Source organism: Cherax quadricarinatus, chromosome 68, assembly GCF_038502225.1.
Source record: "Cherax quadricarinatus isolate ZL_2023a chromosome 68, ASM3850222v1, whole genome shotgun sequence".
Lineage (NCBI taxonomy): Eukaryota > Metazoa > Arthropoda > Malacostraca > Decapoda > Parastacidae > Cherax > Cherax quadricarinatus.
In genome coordinates this window covers 15,236,217-15,253,707 of record NC_091359.1, presented here as the reverse complement: position 1 = coordinate 15,253,707, position 17,491 = coordinate 15,236,217, and the positions used below count along the sequence as shown (strand labels likewise).

General features: G+C 38.9%; 1 protein-coding gene across 1 annotated transcript in view; it reads left to right on the top strand.

Moving 5' to 3' along the window:
- The window catches only part of LOC128697683 (enhancer of mRNA-decapping protein 4), a 154,604-nt gene that overhangs the window by 49,309 nt on the left and 87,804 nt on the right, over positions 1-17,491 (top strand). The window contains exons 7-9 of the mRNA XM_070099709.1: positions 2,870-2,985; positions 7,621-7,819; positions 16,864-17,122. Of these exons, the coding sequence (XP_069955810.1) occupies positions 2,870-2,985; positions 7,621-7,819; positions 16,864-17,122 (574 nt within the window). The remainder of the gene's footprint in view (positions 1-2,869; positions 2,986-7,620; positions 7,820-16,863; positions 17,123-17,491) is intronic.

The window sequence follows — 17,491 nt, the reverse complement described above, 5'->3', positions numbered from 1 at the left end:
GGACAACCCCTACCCTGTCTTCCTTCCACTACAGTCTTATGTGCTCTCCAGGTCATTCTGTTTTTTTATCATCCTCTCTAAATGTCCAAATGCTTCTGCTGCCCTCTGGTTAATACTTTTAGAAACCCTGCACTTCCTCCTAATGTCCAGGTTATGGATTCTTTGCATTATATTCACACCACACATTGCCCTCAGACACGACATCTTGTTGCAACATTCATCACCCATGCTTCACACCCACATAAGAGCATTGGTACCACTATACTCTCATACATTCCCCTCTTTGCTTCCATGAATAACATTCTTTGTCTCCACAGACTTCTCAGTGCTCCACTCACATTTTTCCCTTCATCAGTTCTATGATTCACCTCGCCTTTCATAGATCCATCTGCTGATAAGTCCACTCCCAAATATCTGAATGCATTCACTTCCTCCATACTCCCTCCCTCTTTCCAATCTAATATTCAGTCTTTCATTACCTAAATTTTTTGTTATCCTCATCACCTTATTCTTTCTTACATTCACTTTTAACTTCCTTCTTTTACATACCCTTCCAAACTAATTCACCAACCTCTGCAACTTCTCTTCAGAATCTCCCAAAAACAGTGTCATCAGCAAATACAGGTACATTTATTATTTGCATGCACCAAGGTATATTCAGTAGTGTAGCATCAGCTGACTCGACATAACCGTCTTGGATTTATACACTCATGATATATAACCCAGAGCCTGTTTCTTTTGTTTTGATCCAAGTTAATTTTCACTTACGTTTTGTGCTAATGTTATTACAAAAATTGCAAATTTGACGTACAGTAATTTAGGTGCAGCACAACACCATCTCACGGATGGTGTCGTGTTGTGACTTAATAAATATTTTTGAGGCAACACTTTGTAAATTATGTGGAGTGAGGTCCAAGGCACCACTCTTGGTACATACATTTTAGTGTGCTCAGTAATAACCCACATAGAGATAGAAACACAGGAGGTTGATTGATTTCTATATTTTGACCTCCTCCTAGGATCCTCTTCAGCAGAAGAGGATCCCAGAAGGGGGTTGAAATATACAGATCAGTCAACCTTCTGTGTTTCTGTCTCCATGTGGGTTATTATTGAGGTTATTCATATTTTAGTGTGTATAAACGTAAATTCAGAGACTGCAGACTATTGACACTGACCCTTCTCTACATATATAAAGCATTTGGCATCATTTTAATGAAAATTCATCAACAATGGTAAAGACTTATCAGGTAGCATTTATGCTAATATTTTAAACATTATTGTACTATATGACTAGCATTTTTTCTGTTTGTCATCTGTTTCTTGCCAAGATACTATAGTGTATTGTAAGCTTTATTATAAAGTGAAGGTATGAAAATTCTAAGACAGTGCAGCTCATAAATGAGAAGACCATAGTGCTTGAATTTGTGTATTATACTTGTTCCAAATTTAGTTTTGTGCTGCAGCACATCTTGCGAGTTCATGTATTATGCGTTAAAAATTAAAAAAAAAGACAAGTAACCTAACATTTCAGTAAACTAAATCATATTAACAAGTTTGAGATTGAATAAAATATGAAGATATACAAGTCAGTAATCATATTGCAACAATTTTCTGTAATTTTTGGCTAAGTATTGTTTATTCAGTATCTCAGTCATAAACTCCGGGTATATTCTGGTACAATTGCTGTTGGAAAAAACTTTTAGAATTATTGCCATTAGTAGTATTTTTTTTGTTTCTTAATGCACCTGCAGTCTCCCACTGAGGCAGGATGACCTGAAAAGAAAAACTGAAGTTTTTCTTTTTACATTTAGTAGTTTATACAGGAGAAGGGGTTACTAGCCCCTTGCTCCTGGCATTTTAGTTGCTTCTTACAACACACATGGCTTACAGAGGGGGGGATTTTTCCACTTCCCCTATCAGTTTAGAAGCTATTTTTAGTGCTACAAAAACTAATTGAGTAAAGAAATATAAACTTTTGAGTACTTCAATAGATTTTTTAATTGTGGCTGCATTTCTCCTCCTTGGCTATATATATTTGAATTGTTAAGACAGTACAGTATCAGCAATACTCATCTTAATATCTTGAGAATCTTCCAACTTAGTTATAAGATTTATTTTTTCATTCAGTATCAAAGTGCTTATTGTATATTTTGAAGATGCTATAAGCTATAATATGTAACTTGTCATGGTTACCCATAGAAAACTAGAGTAGGAGTAGCCCCCAATCTCTTCCAGCAAACAAAAGCAAAACAGTCACCATTATTCATTCAATATCTGTCTTGCCAAAAGTGTGCAGATATTAAAATTCAAATGACCCTCTGAATTGCAGCATCCTCACCCCTTATGGAATCAACTGTCTCCAACATCCTCCTTGTTGTAACATTAAAGCCCATGCCCTACACCCATATGGGTCTTTTTTTTTTTTTATACCATAGAATGTACAGGGTAAGAGCTGTTAAATTTCAGCTTATCTAATGTTGTAGTACCTATTTATTGCTAGTCAAACAGGAGCAAGTGTAAAGAAAGCTGTCCAGTATCTCCACCTGCCTCAGGATCAAATCTGGGTCCTTCAGTTGTGAGCCAAAGGCCCTACCTTTGAGTTACTTTCTATGATTTGGTTGCACACAGTACTGAATGACCCAAGGCATGCCCCATGCTCTCGCTTAATTATTTATATTAGAGCCATGCTGTTTATTTAAAAACTTTATGGTAAAAAGTAAATTTTTAACTTTGAAACATAAAAAAATAAGTTGTTGAAAAGGTAGTAGCAGTGTGTTTGTGATAGTCAGTTTTAAATTACAGTACATGTATCAAAAACAACCCATTGGATATTTTTTAGACATTGATCTCATTTTGCAAGTTTTTTCAGGTGTATATGGCCGATGAAGAGAAATCCCCCCGCTGCTTACACCAGTGGAACCCCCATGATGGCAAGCCCCTCTCTGCTCTCTTCTTCCTTGACAACCATAAGCATCATAGCCCAGAGTAAGATGAAAAGTGTTTTAAACATTTTTTCTTCACGTAAATACAGTTATAATATTGGTGATACACGAGGTGGTATCAAGAAGTTCCTGAAAATAATCTCCCTTGAACTACTCTACACTGCTCCCAGCATCTCTGCTACTTCTCAGGACATTTCTGAAATTTATCTTTCTTAACCCTCTCACTGTTGGTCCCGTAATATTACAGCTTGGAAGCCAGTGTCCGTCCCATAATACTACGCCAAAATTCTAGCGGCTTCAGATCTAGCGGAAGAAAGCTGGTAGACCTACATGTGAGAGAATGGGTCTGAGTAGTCAGTGTGCGCAGTATAAAAAAAATTGGGAGGCTGCAGTGAATTGTGGGAGTGCTAATTCAGTACGCCTTGTTCACTCATGCCTAGCGGTAAGGATTACCTCACTCCTGGTGAATTGGGACTCTTCCCTTCCCAAGTGATAGTTCTAACACAGATTGAAGTATTAGTGAAGATGAATCTCATGGTTTTGAGGAATTTGTGACCAAAAGTAATGCCCAGGATACCAGAAATAGTGCTGAAAACCCAGACAACCATCAACCTACCACTTTTGGTGGTGGACCATCTCATTTATGTTCACTTGTACCACAGCGAAAGAGGAAACTCATATTTTCCCATGTCTCAAAGAATAAGTAAGTAAGTTTATTCAGGTGTATACACAAATACAGTTACATAGATTATCATACGTAGCAGCATGTGTAGAGAACCTAGGATAGCCCAGAAAAGTGGGGAAGACAGTGTGGGTGTGGGGAAGGCAGCATGGGTGTGGGGAAGACAGTGTGAGTGGTGGGAAAATTATGCTACATGAAATCAGGTTATAAGGGGGTTTGTATTAGTAAATGGTTAAAAACTTGCACAAAAATCATTCACTTCTTAATTACAGTAGGGCTCCACTTATACGGCAGGTTAGGTTCCAGGCTACTGCCGGAAAGCAGACATCACCGGAAAGCAGAACTCCATTTTTTCCACTTATAAATGCATATAGATGCCACATAACAAGTTTACACGAACATATATTAAGTTAGCATTAAAAACAATAAAACGTATAATACACACACAGTACACCCATTACTTACTGTAAAATATTTGTAATCTTAATGTAGGATGGGAGGTGAGTTTTATTTGTAGGAAGTCAGGTCTGGAAGGTATGGTAGCCAGCTAGGTCATCCCACCCCACCCTACCCCACCCACATGTAATATACTGCGACATATAATTAAAGCGCCTCAGAGCGATAAAATACATGTACAGTACAGTGGACCCTCGGGTAACGATTTTAACCCGTTCCAGAGAGCTTGTCCTTAACCGGTTTTATCGTCATCCGATTTAATTTTCCTCATAAGAAATAATGGAAATCCAATTAATCTGTTCCAGACACCCAAAAGTATTAGAAATTTTTTTTTTCATTTGAAATATACATTTTCCTACACAGAAAACAATGAGACATGAAGAATAAATGACACTTAATCTTTATTGAAGATTTATTGATAAGTGATGAGATGGGAGGAGGGGAGATGATGGACATGTATTATTGTTTGGAAGGGCAGTCCCCTTCCATAAGGACTTTAGGTAGCAAGTCCTTTTTTTCCTCCTGAGTAATGTAGGTCCTGTTTGGCATTTTCTTCCAAAACAGGCCTGTTTTGTCACAATTGAACACTTGTTGGGGTTTTAATTTTTCAGTCTCTATGTACCCCTTAAAGTCCTGCACATATTTTTCAGCTGCTTTTTTGTCAGAACTGGCAGCCTCACCATGCCTTATCACACTGTGTATGCCACTACGATTGTTAAATCTCTCAAACCAACCTTTGCTGGCCTTAAATTCACTAACATCAGTACTAATTCCAGGCATTTTCTTAATGAGATCCGCATGTAACTGCCTTGCCTTTTCACATGTGATTGACTGTGAAACACGGTCTCCTCACATGCTCCTACGAAATATTTCATAATATTCCATTGATTTTAGTGCTTGCAAGTGCTAAATAAGCTACCATGGCTCCAAATAAAGCTTCTAGTACCAGCCCTTTGGTAAAGAATGTGAGAAACGCATAATTTATGAAAAAGTTTGTAGAAAAATACAAAGATGGTGGTGGTAGAGTGGAAGCAGTTGTTGATGAACATAAGAAAGGAGGATCACTGCAGCAGGCCTGTTGGCCCATGCTCGGCAGGTCCTTTACAATTCATCCCACTAACGAAACATTTTCCCAACCCAGTCCTCAATGCTACCCAAGAAATAAGCTCTGATAACTCTATCCACTCATTTACAAGTCCCAAATGAGTGGATAGAGTTATCAGAGCTTATTTCTTGGGTAGCATTGAGGACTGGGTTGGGAAAATGTTTCGTTAGTGGGATGAATTGTAAAGGACCTGCCGAGCATGGGCCAACAGGCCTGCTGCAGTGATCCTCCTTTCTTATGTTCTTATGTTCATCAACCACTATCACAACTGCTTCCACTCTACCACCACCACCATCTTTGTATTTTTCTACAAACTTTTTCATAAATTATGTGTTTCTCACATTCTTTACCAAAGGGCTGGCACTAGAAGCTTTCGTTGGTGGTAGAAGGTAGTAGTGATGGTAGTAACAGTTGTAATAGTGGTAGAAGGTTGTAGTGATAGTGGTAGAGGGTTCCTTCTTTAGTGATTCAGCGATTCTACCAACTCCTCCAATGTTGTTGGAGTTATATAGGGCTACAAAAACCACCGCCGCCTCACCACCATTATGGACGGCTTACACTCAGTGGCCCTTATATATCCAACAACAACACAACACAACACCTCTCGTGACATACGTAATGACTTATTTTATTCATTCTACAGTATATTCCATGTTTCTATGTTATTAATATTGTTTATTATGTCATATTAGTTGAATTGTGATAGATAAATAAGCCATAGAGTTGATATTAGTGTCATATTCTCCAACAATAAACTTGCCATCCCTCCCTCACACAAATAGCCTATAAGAACATAACAATGGAAGAACACTGCAGGTCCACTGGCCCATACAAGGCAGGTCCTTATCAAAATGACCTCTACCCAAGAATTTACTCCCGTACCCAATGACACAAATCAAACTCAGCTCCTCCAACTCGTATATTTGTCCAATCTCTTCTTGAAGCTACCCAAGGTCCTAGCCTCGATCACCCTACTGGTAAGTGTGATGTTAAATAAGAACTTAAGAAAGTAGGAACACTGGAACAGGCCTGCTGGCCCATACTAGGCCGGTCCTTCACAAATCCAACCCACTAACAGAACAAATGCTACCCATGCAATAAACTCAGGTGCAAGTCCGACTCAGATCCAACCCCTTTCACTCGTGTATTTATCCAACCTAAATTTGAAACTACCCAAGCCATAGAACATTGGAAAGGAGGAACACTGCAATAAGCCTGTTGGCCCATACTAGGCCAGTCCTTCACAAATCCAACCCACTAACAGAACAGATGCTACCCGAGCAATAAGCTCAGGTGCAAGTCCGACTCAAATCCAACCCCTCTCACTCGTGTTTTTATCCAGCCTAAATTTGAAACTACCCAATGTTTTAGCTTCAATCACCCTACTGGGCAGACAGTTCCACTCATCAACTACCCCTATTACCAATGTTCATTTATACATTTTATTAGTGCCCTAGAGTCCTTATGGAGGGGGATTCCCCTTCCAAATAACCTCTCTTCCCTCTCTCCTCCTCCCTGTCTTCCATTCATCAACAACAGCCTTCAATAAAGGTAACTGTCATGTTGAATGTTCATTCTTTTGTGCATGTAAATCTATCTTTTAGGTAAAAAAAAAAAATTGTTGATACTTCTGGGTGTCTGGAATGAATTAATTGGATTTACATTATTTCTTATGGGGAAAATTGATTCGAAAATCATCCATTTCGATAATAGTCCCACTTCCAGGAACGGATTATGGACGATTATTGAGGGACCACTGTATATGCTTCTAAACTGTTGTGTTCTGAGCACCTCTGCAAAAACAGTGATTATGTGTGAGTGAGGTTAAAGTGTTGAATGATGATGAAAGTATTTTCTTTTTGGGATTTTCTTTCTTTTTGGGTCACCCTGCCTCGGTGGGAGACGGCCGACTTTAAAAAAAAAAAAAAAATTGATTGTTATTTACGATTGTTAATTTGCCATGGGATCATGTGATGTGCTGCATTGATATAGGATTCTTTAACCTACTTTTAATTGTGACAGGTGCTTCAGAAATTTTTCCATATGTATTTGCTCTTATGTTGTACGTATTATACATCTTTAGAGGTATGTAGCCCCTTGCCATTACTTTGGAAACTAATTGTGTTTAATTTATATAGAAAAATATATGGTAAATACTTTATTTCTAAAATATTTATTATTCAAAAAGGCTACACATTGTAACCTACTGGTAGCTTGGAGTATTTACATTTATTTATGGGGGTTAGCATAATTTCAGGAAATTTTCTGAAGATTTATAATAGTGTGATAAGGGATGTGGGTGCTTTTCTTGGTTGTTGTAATGCTGCATTTTTTTTTCTTTTTGTATTGGATCAAATGCTGTGTTATTAGTCATGATTACTGAGACATAATGGTCAAAAAGAACTACTCATTTATATTATTCATCCCATTTTCAGTGTACAGTTTTGGAAGTATGCAGTAACTGGTGCATGTAACAATTCAGAACTTCGTGTTTGGTCATGTGAATCCTGGCAATGTCATCAGACTCTGCGGTTTGTCCCCGACCCACAACACCCTCTGCCAAACCCCCTTACATTTAAGGCAGCTATGGACCCCTCGGCAAATTTCCTCTTGCTTGCTGATATACACAGACGGGTATGTTTCTTACTGTAACAGAGAATAAAAGGTATATGTATTTGTAAAGATTATAACTGCAAAGTTTTCCCCCATTTCCTAAGTATTTTTTGACATTCTTTAAAGAAAAGTGAGAGATAAAAACCATAAACATAATCTGTTTCCATTGCAGTATGATAAACAAGCTTTTTTTTCATTCTAGTGCATAAATTTGTTAAATATACATAGTAGGTTGGTAGACAGCAACCACCCAGGGGAGTACTACCGTCCTGTCAAGTGAGTGTGAAACGAAAGCCTGTAATTGTTTTGCATGATGGTAGGATTGCTGGTGTCTTTTGTCCGTCTCATAAATGTGCAAGATTACAGGTACGTCTTGCTACTTCTACTTACACTTAGGTCACACTACACATACATGTACATGTTTATTTATACACACTAATCTGAGTTTTCTTTGATTTTATCTTAATAGTTCTTGGTCTTATTACTTTTCCTTTTATATCCATGGGGAAGTGGAATAAGAATCTTTCCTCCATAAGCCATGCGTCTTGTAAAAGTCAACTAAAATGCCGGGAACAATGGGCTAGTAACCCCTTTTCCTGTAATAATTACTAAAAAGTAGAAGAAGAAAATTGTCAAAGTGGGAAGTCTGAATGTGCGTGGATGTTGTGCAAATGATAAGAAATAGATGATTGTGGATGTTATGAATGAGAAGAAGCTGGATGTCCTGGCTTTAAGTGAAACAGAGCTGAAGGGGGTAGGAGAGTTTCAGTGGAGAGGAATAAATGGGATTAGGTCAGGGGTTTCAAATAGAGTTAGAGCTAAAGGAGTAGCAATAATGTTGAAGGATAAGTTATGGCAGGAAAAGAGGGACTACAAATGTATTAATTCAAGGATTATGTGGAGTTAAATAAAGGTTGGATGTGAAAAGTGGGTTATAGTTAGCGTATATGCACTGGAGAAGAGAGAAGTGTAGAGGAGAGAGAGAGATTTTGGGAAATGTTGAGCAATTGCATGGGGAGTTTTGAACCAAGTGTGAGAGTACTTGTGGTTGGGGATTTTAATGCTAAAGTGGGAAAAAATATTGTAGAGGGAGTAGTAGGTAAATTTGGGTGCCAGGGGTAAGTGAAAATGGGAAGCCTTTAATTGAGCTATGTGTAGAAAGAGGTTTGGTAATAAGTAATACATATTTTATGAAGAAGAGGATAAATAAATATACAAGGTATGATGTAGCACGTAATGAAAGTAGTTTGTTAGATTATGCATTGGTGGATAAAAGGTTGATGGGTAGGCTCCAGGATGTACACGTTTTTATAGAGGTCAACTTATATATCGGATCATTATTTAGTTGTAGCTACAGTTAGAGTAAGAGGTAGGTGGGAAAAAAGGAAAATGGCAACAACAAGCAAGAAGGAGGTGAAAGTGTATAAACTAAGGGAGGAGGAAGTTCGGGTGAAATATAAACAATTATTGGCAGAAACGTGGGCTCGTGCAAGTATGAGTAGTGGGGGGGGTTGAAGAGGGTTGGAATAGTTTTAAAAATGCAGTATTAGAATGTGGGGCAGAAGTTTGCGGTTATAGGAGAGTGGGTGCAGGAGGAATGAGGAGTGATAGGTGGAATGATGAAGTAAAGGGTGTGATAAAAGAGAAAAAGTTTGCAAGAGAGGTTTTTTCATAGTAGAAGTGTTGTAAGAAGAGTAGAGTATATGGAGCATAAAAGAAAGGTGAAGAGAGAGGTGAGAGAGTGCAAAAGGAGAGCAGATGATAGAGTGGGAGAGGCACTGTCAAGGAATTTTAATGAAAATAAGAAAAAATTTTGGAGTGAGTTAAACAAGTTAAAAAAGCCTAGAGAACGAATGGATTTGTCAGTTAAAAACAGAGTAGGGGAGTTAGTAGATGGGGAGAGGGAGGTATTAGGTAGATGGCGAGAATATTTTGAGGAACTTTTAAATGTAGACGAAGAAAGGGAAGCGGTAATTTCATGCACTGGACAGGGAGATACACCATCTTTAGGAGTGAAGAAGAACAGGATGTGAGTGTGGGGGAGGTGCGTGAGTCATTACGTAGAATGAAAGAGGGTAAAGCAGCTGGAACTGATGGGATCATGACAGAAATGTTAAAAGCAGGGGGGGGGGGGGATATAGTGTTGGAGTGATTGGTATTTTTGTTTAATAAATGTATGAAAGAGGGGAAGGTACCTAGGGATTGGCAGCGAGCATGTATAGTTCTTTTCCTTTTATATAAAGAGAAGGGGGACAAAAGAGATTGTAAAAATTATAGAGGAATAAGTTTACTGAGTCCTAGGTAGTAGGTTGGTAGACAGCAACCGCCCAGGGAGGTACTACCGTCCTGCCAAGTGAGTGTAAAACGAAAGCCTGTAATTGTTTTACATGATGATAGGATTGCCGGCCGGTGTCCTTTTTTCTGTCTCGTTAACATGCAAGATTTCAGGCGCGTCTTGCTACTTACACTTAGGTCACACTACATATACATGTACAAGCATATATATACACACCCCTCTGGGTTTTCTTCTAATGTAGGATTGCAGATGAGCAAGAAGGTTTCATCATCATCATTCAACATTTTCACCTAACTCACACATAATCACTGTTTTTGCAGAGGTGCTCAGAACACAACAGTTTAGAAGCATATACGTATAAAGATACACAACATATCCCTCCAAACTGCTAATATCCTGAACCCCTCCTTTAGAGTGTAGGCATTGTACTTCCCATTTCCAGGACTCAAGTCCGGCTATATAAAAATAACCGGTTTCCCTGAATCCCTTCACTAAATATTACCCTGCTCACACTCCAACAGATCGTCAGGTCCCAAATACCATTTGTCTCCATTCACTCCTATCGAACACGCTCATGCACGCCTGTTGGAAGTCCAAGCCCCTTGCCCACAAAACCTCCCTTACCCCTTCCTTCCAACCTTTTCAAGGACGACCCCCTACCCCGCCTTCCTTACCCTACAGATTTAAATGCTCTCCATGCCATTCTACTTTGATCCATTCTCTCTAAATGACCAAACCACCTCAACAACCCCTCTTCACCCCTCTGACTAATACTCTTATTAACTCCACACCTCCTAATTTCCACACTCTGAATTTTTTGCATAATACATACACCACACATTGCCCTTAGACAGGACATCTCCACTGCCTCCAACCGCCTCCTTGCTGCTGCATTTAGGACCCAAGCTTCACACCCATATAAATATAAGAGTGTTGGTACTACTATACTTTCATACATTCCCTTCTTTGCCTCCATAGATAACGTTTTTTGACTCCACATATACCTCAACACACCACTCACCTTTTTTCCCTCATCAATTCTGTGATTTAACTTCATCCTTCATAAATCCATTTGCCGACACATCAACTCCCAAGTATCTGAAAACATTCACTTCTTCCATACTCCTCCTCCCCAATTTGATATCCAATTTTTCTTTATCTAAACCACCCAGGGAGGTACTACCGTCCTGCCAAGTGAGTGTAAAACGAAAGCCTGTAATTGTTTTACATGATGGTAGGATTGCTGGTGTCTTTTGTCTGTCTCATAAATATGCAAGATTACAGGTACGTCTTGCTACTTCTACTTACAATTAGGTCACACTACACATACATGTACATGTTTATTTATACACACTCATCTGAGTTTTCTTGGATTTTATCTTAATAGTTCTTGGTCTTATTACTTTTCCTTTTATATCCATGGGGAAGTGGAATAAGAATCTTTCCTCCGTAAGCCATGCGTGTTGTAAAAGTCAACTAAAATGCCGGGAACAATGGGCTAGTAACCCCTTTTCCTGTAAAGATTACTAAAAAGAATAAGAAGAAGAAAATTGTCAAAGTGGGAAGTCTGAATGTGCGTGGATGTTGTGCAAATGATAAGAAAGAGATGATTGTGGATGTTATGAATGAGAAGAAACTGGATGTCCTGGCTTTAAGTGAAACAAAGCTGAAGGGGGTGGGAGAGTTTCAATGGAGAGGAATAAATGGGATTAGGTCAGGGGTTTCAAATAGAGTTAGAGCTAAAGAAGGAGTAGCAATAATGTTGAAGGATAAGCTATGGCAGGAAAAGAGGGACTACAAATGTATAAATTCAAGGATTATGTGGAGTAAAATAAAGATTGGATGTGAAAAGTGGGTTATAGTAAGCGTGTATGCACCTGGAGAAGAGAGAAGTGTAGAGGAGAGAAAGAGATTCTGGGAAATGTTGAGTGAATGCGTGGGGAGTTTTGAATCGAGTGTGAGAGTAATGGTGGTTGGGGATTTCAATGCTAAAGTGGGTAAAAATGTTATGGAGGGAGTAGTAGGTAATTTTGGGGTGCCAGGGGTAAATGTAAATAGGGAGCCTTTAATTGAGCTATGTGTAGAAAGAAATTTGGTAATAAGTAATACATATTTTATGAAAAAGAGGATAAATAAATATACAAGGTATGATGTAGCACGTAATGAAAGTAGTTTGTTAGATTATGTATTGGTGGATAAAAGGTTGATGGGTAGGCTCCAGGATGTACATGTTTATAGAGGGGCAACTGATATATCGGATCATTATTTAGTTGTAGCTACAGTTAGAGTAAGAGGTAGATGGGAAAAGAGGAAGGTGGCAACAACAAGTAAGAGGGAGGTGAAAGTGTATAAACTAAGGGAGGAGGAAGTTCGGGCGAGATATAAGCGACTATTGGCAGAAAGGTGGGCTAGTGCAAAGATGAGTAGTGGGGGGGGTTGAAGAGGGTTGGAATAGTTTTAAAAATGCAGTATTAGAATGTGGGGCAGAAGTTTGTGGTTATAGGAGGGTGGGGGCAGGAGGAAAGAGGAGTGATTGGTGGAATGATGAAGTAAAGGGTGTGATAAAAGAGAAAAAGGTAGCTTACGAGAGGTTTTTACAAAGCAGAAGTGTTATAAGAAGAGCAGAGTATATGGAGAGTAAAAGAAAGGTGAAGAGAGTGGTGAGAGAGTGCAAAAGGAGAGCAGATGAAAGAGTGGGAGAGGCACTGTCAAGAAATTTTAATGAAAATAAGAAAAAATTTTGGAGTGAGTTAAACAAGTTAAGAAAGCCTAGGGAAAGTATGGATTTGTCAGTTAAAAACAGAGTAGGGGAGTTAGTAGATGGGGAGAGGGAGGTATTAGGTAGATGGCGAGAATATTTTGAGGAACTTTTAAATGTTAAGGAAGAAAGGGAGGCGGTAATTTCATGCATTGGCCAGGGAGGTATACCATCTTTTAGGAGTGAAGAAGAGCAGAATGTAAGTGTGGTGGAGGTACGTGAGGCATTACGTAGAATGAAAGGGGGTAAAGCAGCTGGAACTGATGGGATCATGACAGAAATGTTAAAAGCAGGGGGGGATATAGTGTTGGAGTGGTTGGTACTTTTGTTTAATAAATGTATGAAAGAGGGGAAGGTACCTAGGGATTGGCGGAGAGCATGTATAGTCCCTTTATATAAAGGGAAAGGGGACAAAAGAGATTGTAAAAATTATAGAGGAATAAGTTTACTGAGTATACCAGGAAAAGTATACGGTAGGGTTATAATTGAAAGAATTAGAGGTAAGACAGAATGTAGAATTGCGGACGAGCAAGGAGGCTTCAGAGTGGGTAGGGGATGTGTAGATCAAGTGTTTACATTGAAGCATATATGTGAACAGTATTTAGATAAAGGTAGGGAAGTTTTTATTGCATTTATGGATTTAGAAAAGGCGTATGATAGAGTGGATAGAGGAGCAATGTGGCAGATGTTGCAAGTATATGGAATAGGTGGTAAGTTACTAAATGCTGTAAAGAGCTTTTATGAGGATAGTGAGGCTCAGGTTAGGGTGTGTAGAAGAGAGGGAGAATACTTCCCGGTAAAAGTAGGTCTTAGACAGGGATGTGTAATGTCACCATGGTTGTTTAATATATTTATAGATGGGGTTGTAAAAGAAGTAAATGCTAGGGTGTTCGGGAGAGGGGTGGGATTAAATTATGGGGAATCAAATTCAAAATGGGAATTGACACAGTTACTTTTTGCTGATGATACTGTGCTTATGGGAGATTCTAAAGAAAAATTACAAAGGTTAGTGGATGAGTTTGAGAATGTGTGTAAAGGTAGAAAGTTGAAAGTGAACATAGAAAAGAGTAAGGTGATGAGGGTATCAAATGATTTAGATAAAGAAAAATTGGATATCAAATTGGGGAGGAGGAGTATGGAAGAAGTGAATGTTTTCAGATACTTGGGAGTTGACGTGTCGGCGGATGGATTTATGAAGGATGAGGTTAATCATAGAATTGATGAGGGAAAAAAGGTGAGTGGTGCGTTGAGGTATATGTGGAGTCAAAAAACGTTATCTATGGAGGCAAAGAAGGGAATGTATGAAAGTATAGTAGTACCAACACTCTTATATGGATGTGAAGCTTGGGTGGTAAATGCAGCAGCGAGGAGACGGTTGGAGGCAGTGGAGATGTCCTGTCTAAGGGCAATGTGTGGTGTAAATATTATGCAGAAAATTCGGAGTGTGGAAATTAGGAGAAGGTGTGGAGTTAATAAAAGCATTAGTCAGAGGGCAGAAGAGGGGTTGTTGAGGTGGTTTGGTCATTTAGAGAGAATGGATCAAAGTAGAATGACATGGAAAGCATATAAATCTATAGGGGAAGGAAAGAGGGGTAGGGGTCGTCCTCGAAAGGGTTGGAAAGAGGGGGTAAAGGAGGTTTTGTGGGTGAGGGGCTTGGACTTCCAGCAAGCGTGCATGAGCGTGTTAGATAGGAGTGAATGGAGACGAATGATACTTGGGACCTGACGATCTGTTGGAGTGTGAGCAGGGTAATATTTAGTGAAGGGATTCAGGGAAACCGGTTATTTTCATATAGTCGGACTTGAGTCCTGGAAATGGGAAGTACAATGCCTGCACTTTAAAGGAGGGGTTTGGGATATTGGCAGTTTGGAGGGATATGTTGTGTATCTCTATACGTATATGCTTCTAAACTGTTGTATTCTGAGCACCTCTGCAAAAGCAGTGATAATGTGTGAGTGTGGTGAAAGTGTTGAATGATGATGAAAGTATTTTCTTTTTGGGGATTTTCTTTCTTTTTTTTGGGTCACCCTGCCTCGGTGGGAGACGGCCGACTTGTTGAAAAAAAAAAAAAAAAAAAAAAATCACCTTACTCTTATCTATGTTCACTTTCAACTTTCTACCTTTACACACACTCCCAAACTCATCCACTAACCTTTGCAATTTTTCTTTAGAATCTCCCATGAGCACAGTATCATCAGCAAAAAGCAACTGTGTCAATTCCCATTTTGTATTTGATTCCCCATAATTTAATCCCACCCCTCTCCCAAACACCCTAAGCATTTACTTCTTTTACAACCTCTTTTATACATTTATTAAACAAAAATACCAACCACTCCGACACTATATCCTCCCCTGCTTTTAACATTTCTGTCATGATCCCGTCAGTTCCAGCTGCTTTACCCCCTTTCATTCTACGTAATGCCTCATGCACCTCCCCCACACTCACATCCTGTTCTTCTTGGCTCCTAAATGATCGTATACCTCCCTGGCCAGTGCATGAAATTACCGCTTCCCTTTCTTCGTCAACATTTAAAAGTTCCTCAAAATATTCTCGCCATCTACCCAAAACCTCCATCTCCCTATCTACTAACTCCCCTACTCTGTTTTTAACTGACAAATCCATTTGTTCTCTAGGCTTTCTTAACTTGTTTAACTCCAAAATTTTTTCTTATTTTCGTTAAAATTTCTTGACAGTGCCTCTCCCACTCTATCATCTGCTCTCCTTTTGCACTCTCTCTACCTTTCTTTTACTCTCCATATACTCTACTCTTCTTATAATGCTTCTGCTTTGTAAAAACCTCTCAGCTAACTTTTTCTCTTTTATCACACCCTTTCATCATTCCACCAATCACTCCTCTTTCCTCCTGCACCCACCCTCCTATAACCACAAACTTCTGCCCCACATTCTAATACTGCATTTTTTAAAACTATTCCAACCCTCTTCAACCCTCCCCCCCCCTCACTACTCATACTTGCACCAGCCCACCTCTCTGCCAATAGTTACTTATATCTCACCCGAACTTCCTCCTCTCTTAGTTTATACACTTTTACTTCCCTCTTGCTTGTTGTTGCTATTTTTCTCTGTTCCCATCTACCTCTTACTCTAACTGTAGTTACAACTAAATAATGATCCGATATATCAGTTGCCCCTCTATCAACATGTACATTCTGGAGCCTACCCATCAACCTTTTATCCACCAATACATAATCTAGCAAACTACTTTCATTACGTGCTATATCATACCTTGTATATTTATTTATCCTCTTCATAAAATATGTATTACTTTTTACCAAACCTCTTTCTACACATAACTCAATTAAAGGCTCCCCATTTTCATTTACCCCTGGCACCCCTAATTTACCTACTACTCCCTCCACAACATTTTTGCCTACTTTAGTATTGAAATCCCCAGCCACCATTACTCTCACACTTGGTTCAAAACTCCCCACGCATTCACTCAACATTTTCCAAAATCTCTCTCTCTCTCTCTACACTTCTCTCTTCTCCAGGTGCATATATGCTTACTATAACCCACTTTTCACATCCAACCTTTCTTTTACTCTACATAATCCTGTATATGGTCAATAATTTTAAAATAGAAAACAAAGCCTTTTTTTTTTTTTTTTAAATACAGTACTTGTATGGCTCTTGGGTTCCCGACCCTTTGCGATAAGCAGAAATTACCAGTGGGTGGAAAAGTATTTTTTTTTTTTTTACGTTATCAGATGCATCTAAAATGCCTTATAACATGTTTACACTTTTATATATTAAGTGCTTAATATGGTAGCAAGGCATAAAAACAGATAAAGCAAAATAAATACACAGTACATACAATATTTACCTTAAAATATGGTGCTGCTTGACCTTCCCTTATGCAGAAAAGCAGTAAAAGCATTGAACATAATAAGCAATGGTTCAGTTGAAAGCCAACGAAAATGTGGAACACCAGAAAGGTGCTGAATACATGAGGCCCTCCTGTACATACTAAGTTATATCACATTTGTTTCAGGTTATGTATGTAATTGCTGTGTATCAAGATGGTAATACCAGTAGCGGCACTGGAGGTGGCACTAGTGCATTGACTGGCGCAGGAGGAAACTTTGTTGTGAAGAATGGCGGTGGTGGCGGTGGCATCGCTAGACTTGTGTCAGTGTCCGAATTGCCCGTCCAGTACCCCGCTCTGTCCATGTCCATAACAGATGCAGCATGGAAACCTTACAAGCGGTGGAAACATGATCACGCACATGATCATACTCAAAATGCTCATGGTAAGTCTTAAACATTTCTGTTTGCTTTTTTCAGGGTTATATTACAATATTTTCTCTATTGAGAGGTGGAGAAGAATGCTTCCTTCGTAACCCATGTGTATTGTAAGAGGTAACTAAAATGCTGAGAGCAAGGGGCTAGTAACTCCTCCTCCTGTGTAAATTATTAAATGTAAAAAGAAGGAAAACTTTCATTTCTTCTTTTTTGGGTCATACTGCCTTGGTGGGAGATGGCCAGTGTGTTAAAAACAAAAATACAATATTTTGAGCTTCATAATACATATATTAAAACACTTCACGGCAGAATTAGAGAGGTGAGGATGTTGAAGTTTGGAGTTACTTTAATTGTGTTGCTTTCACACTTAGGTCAAG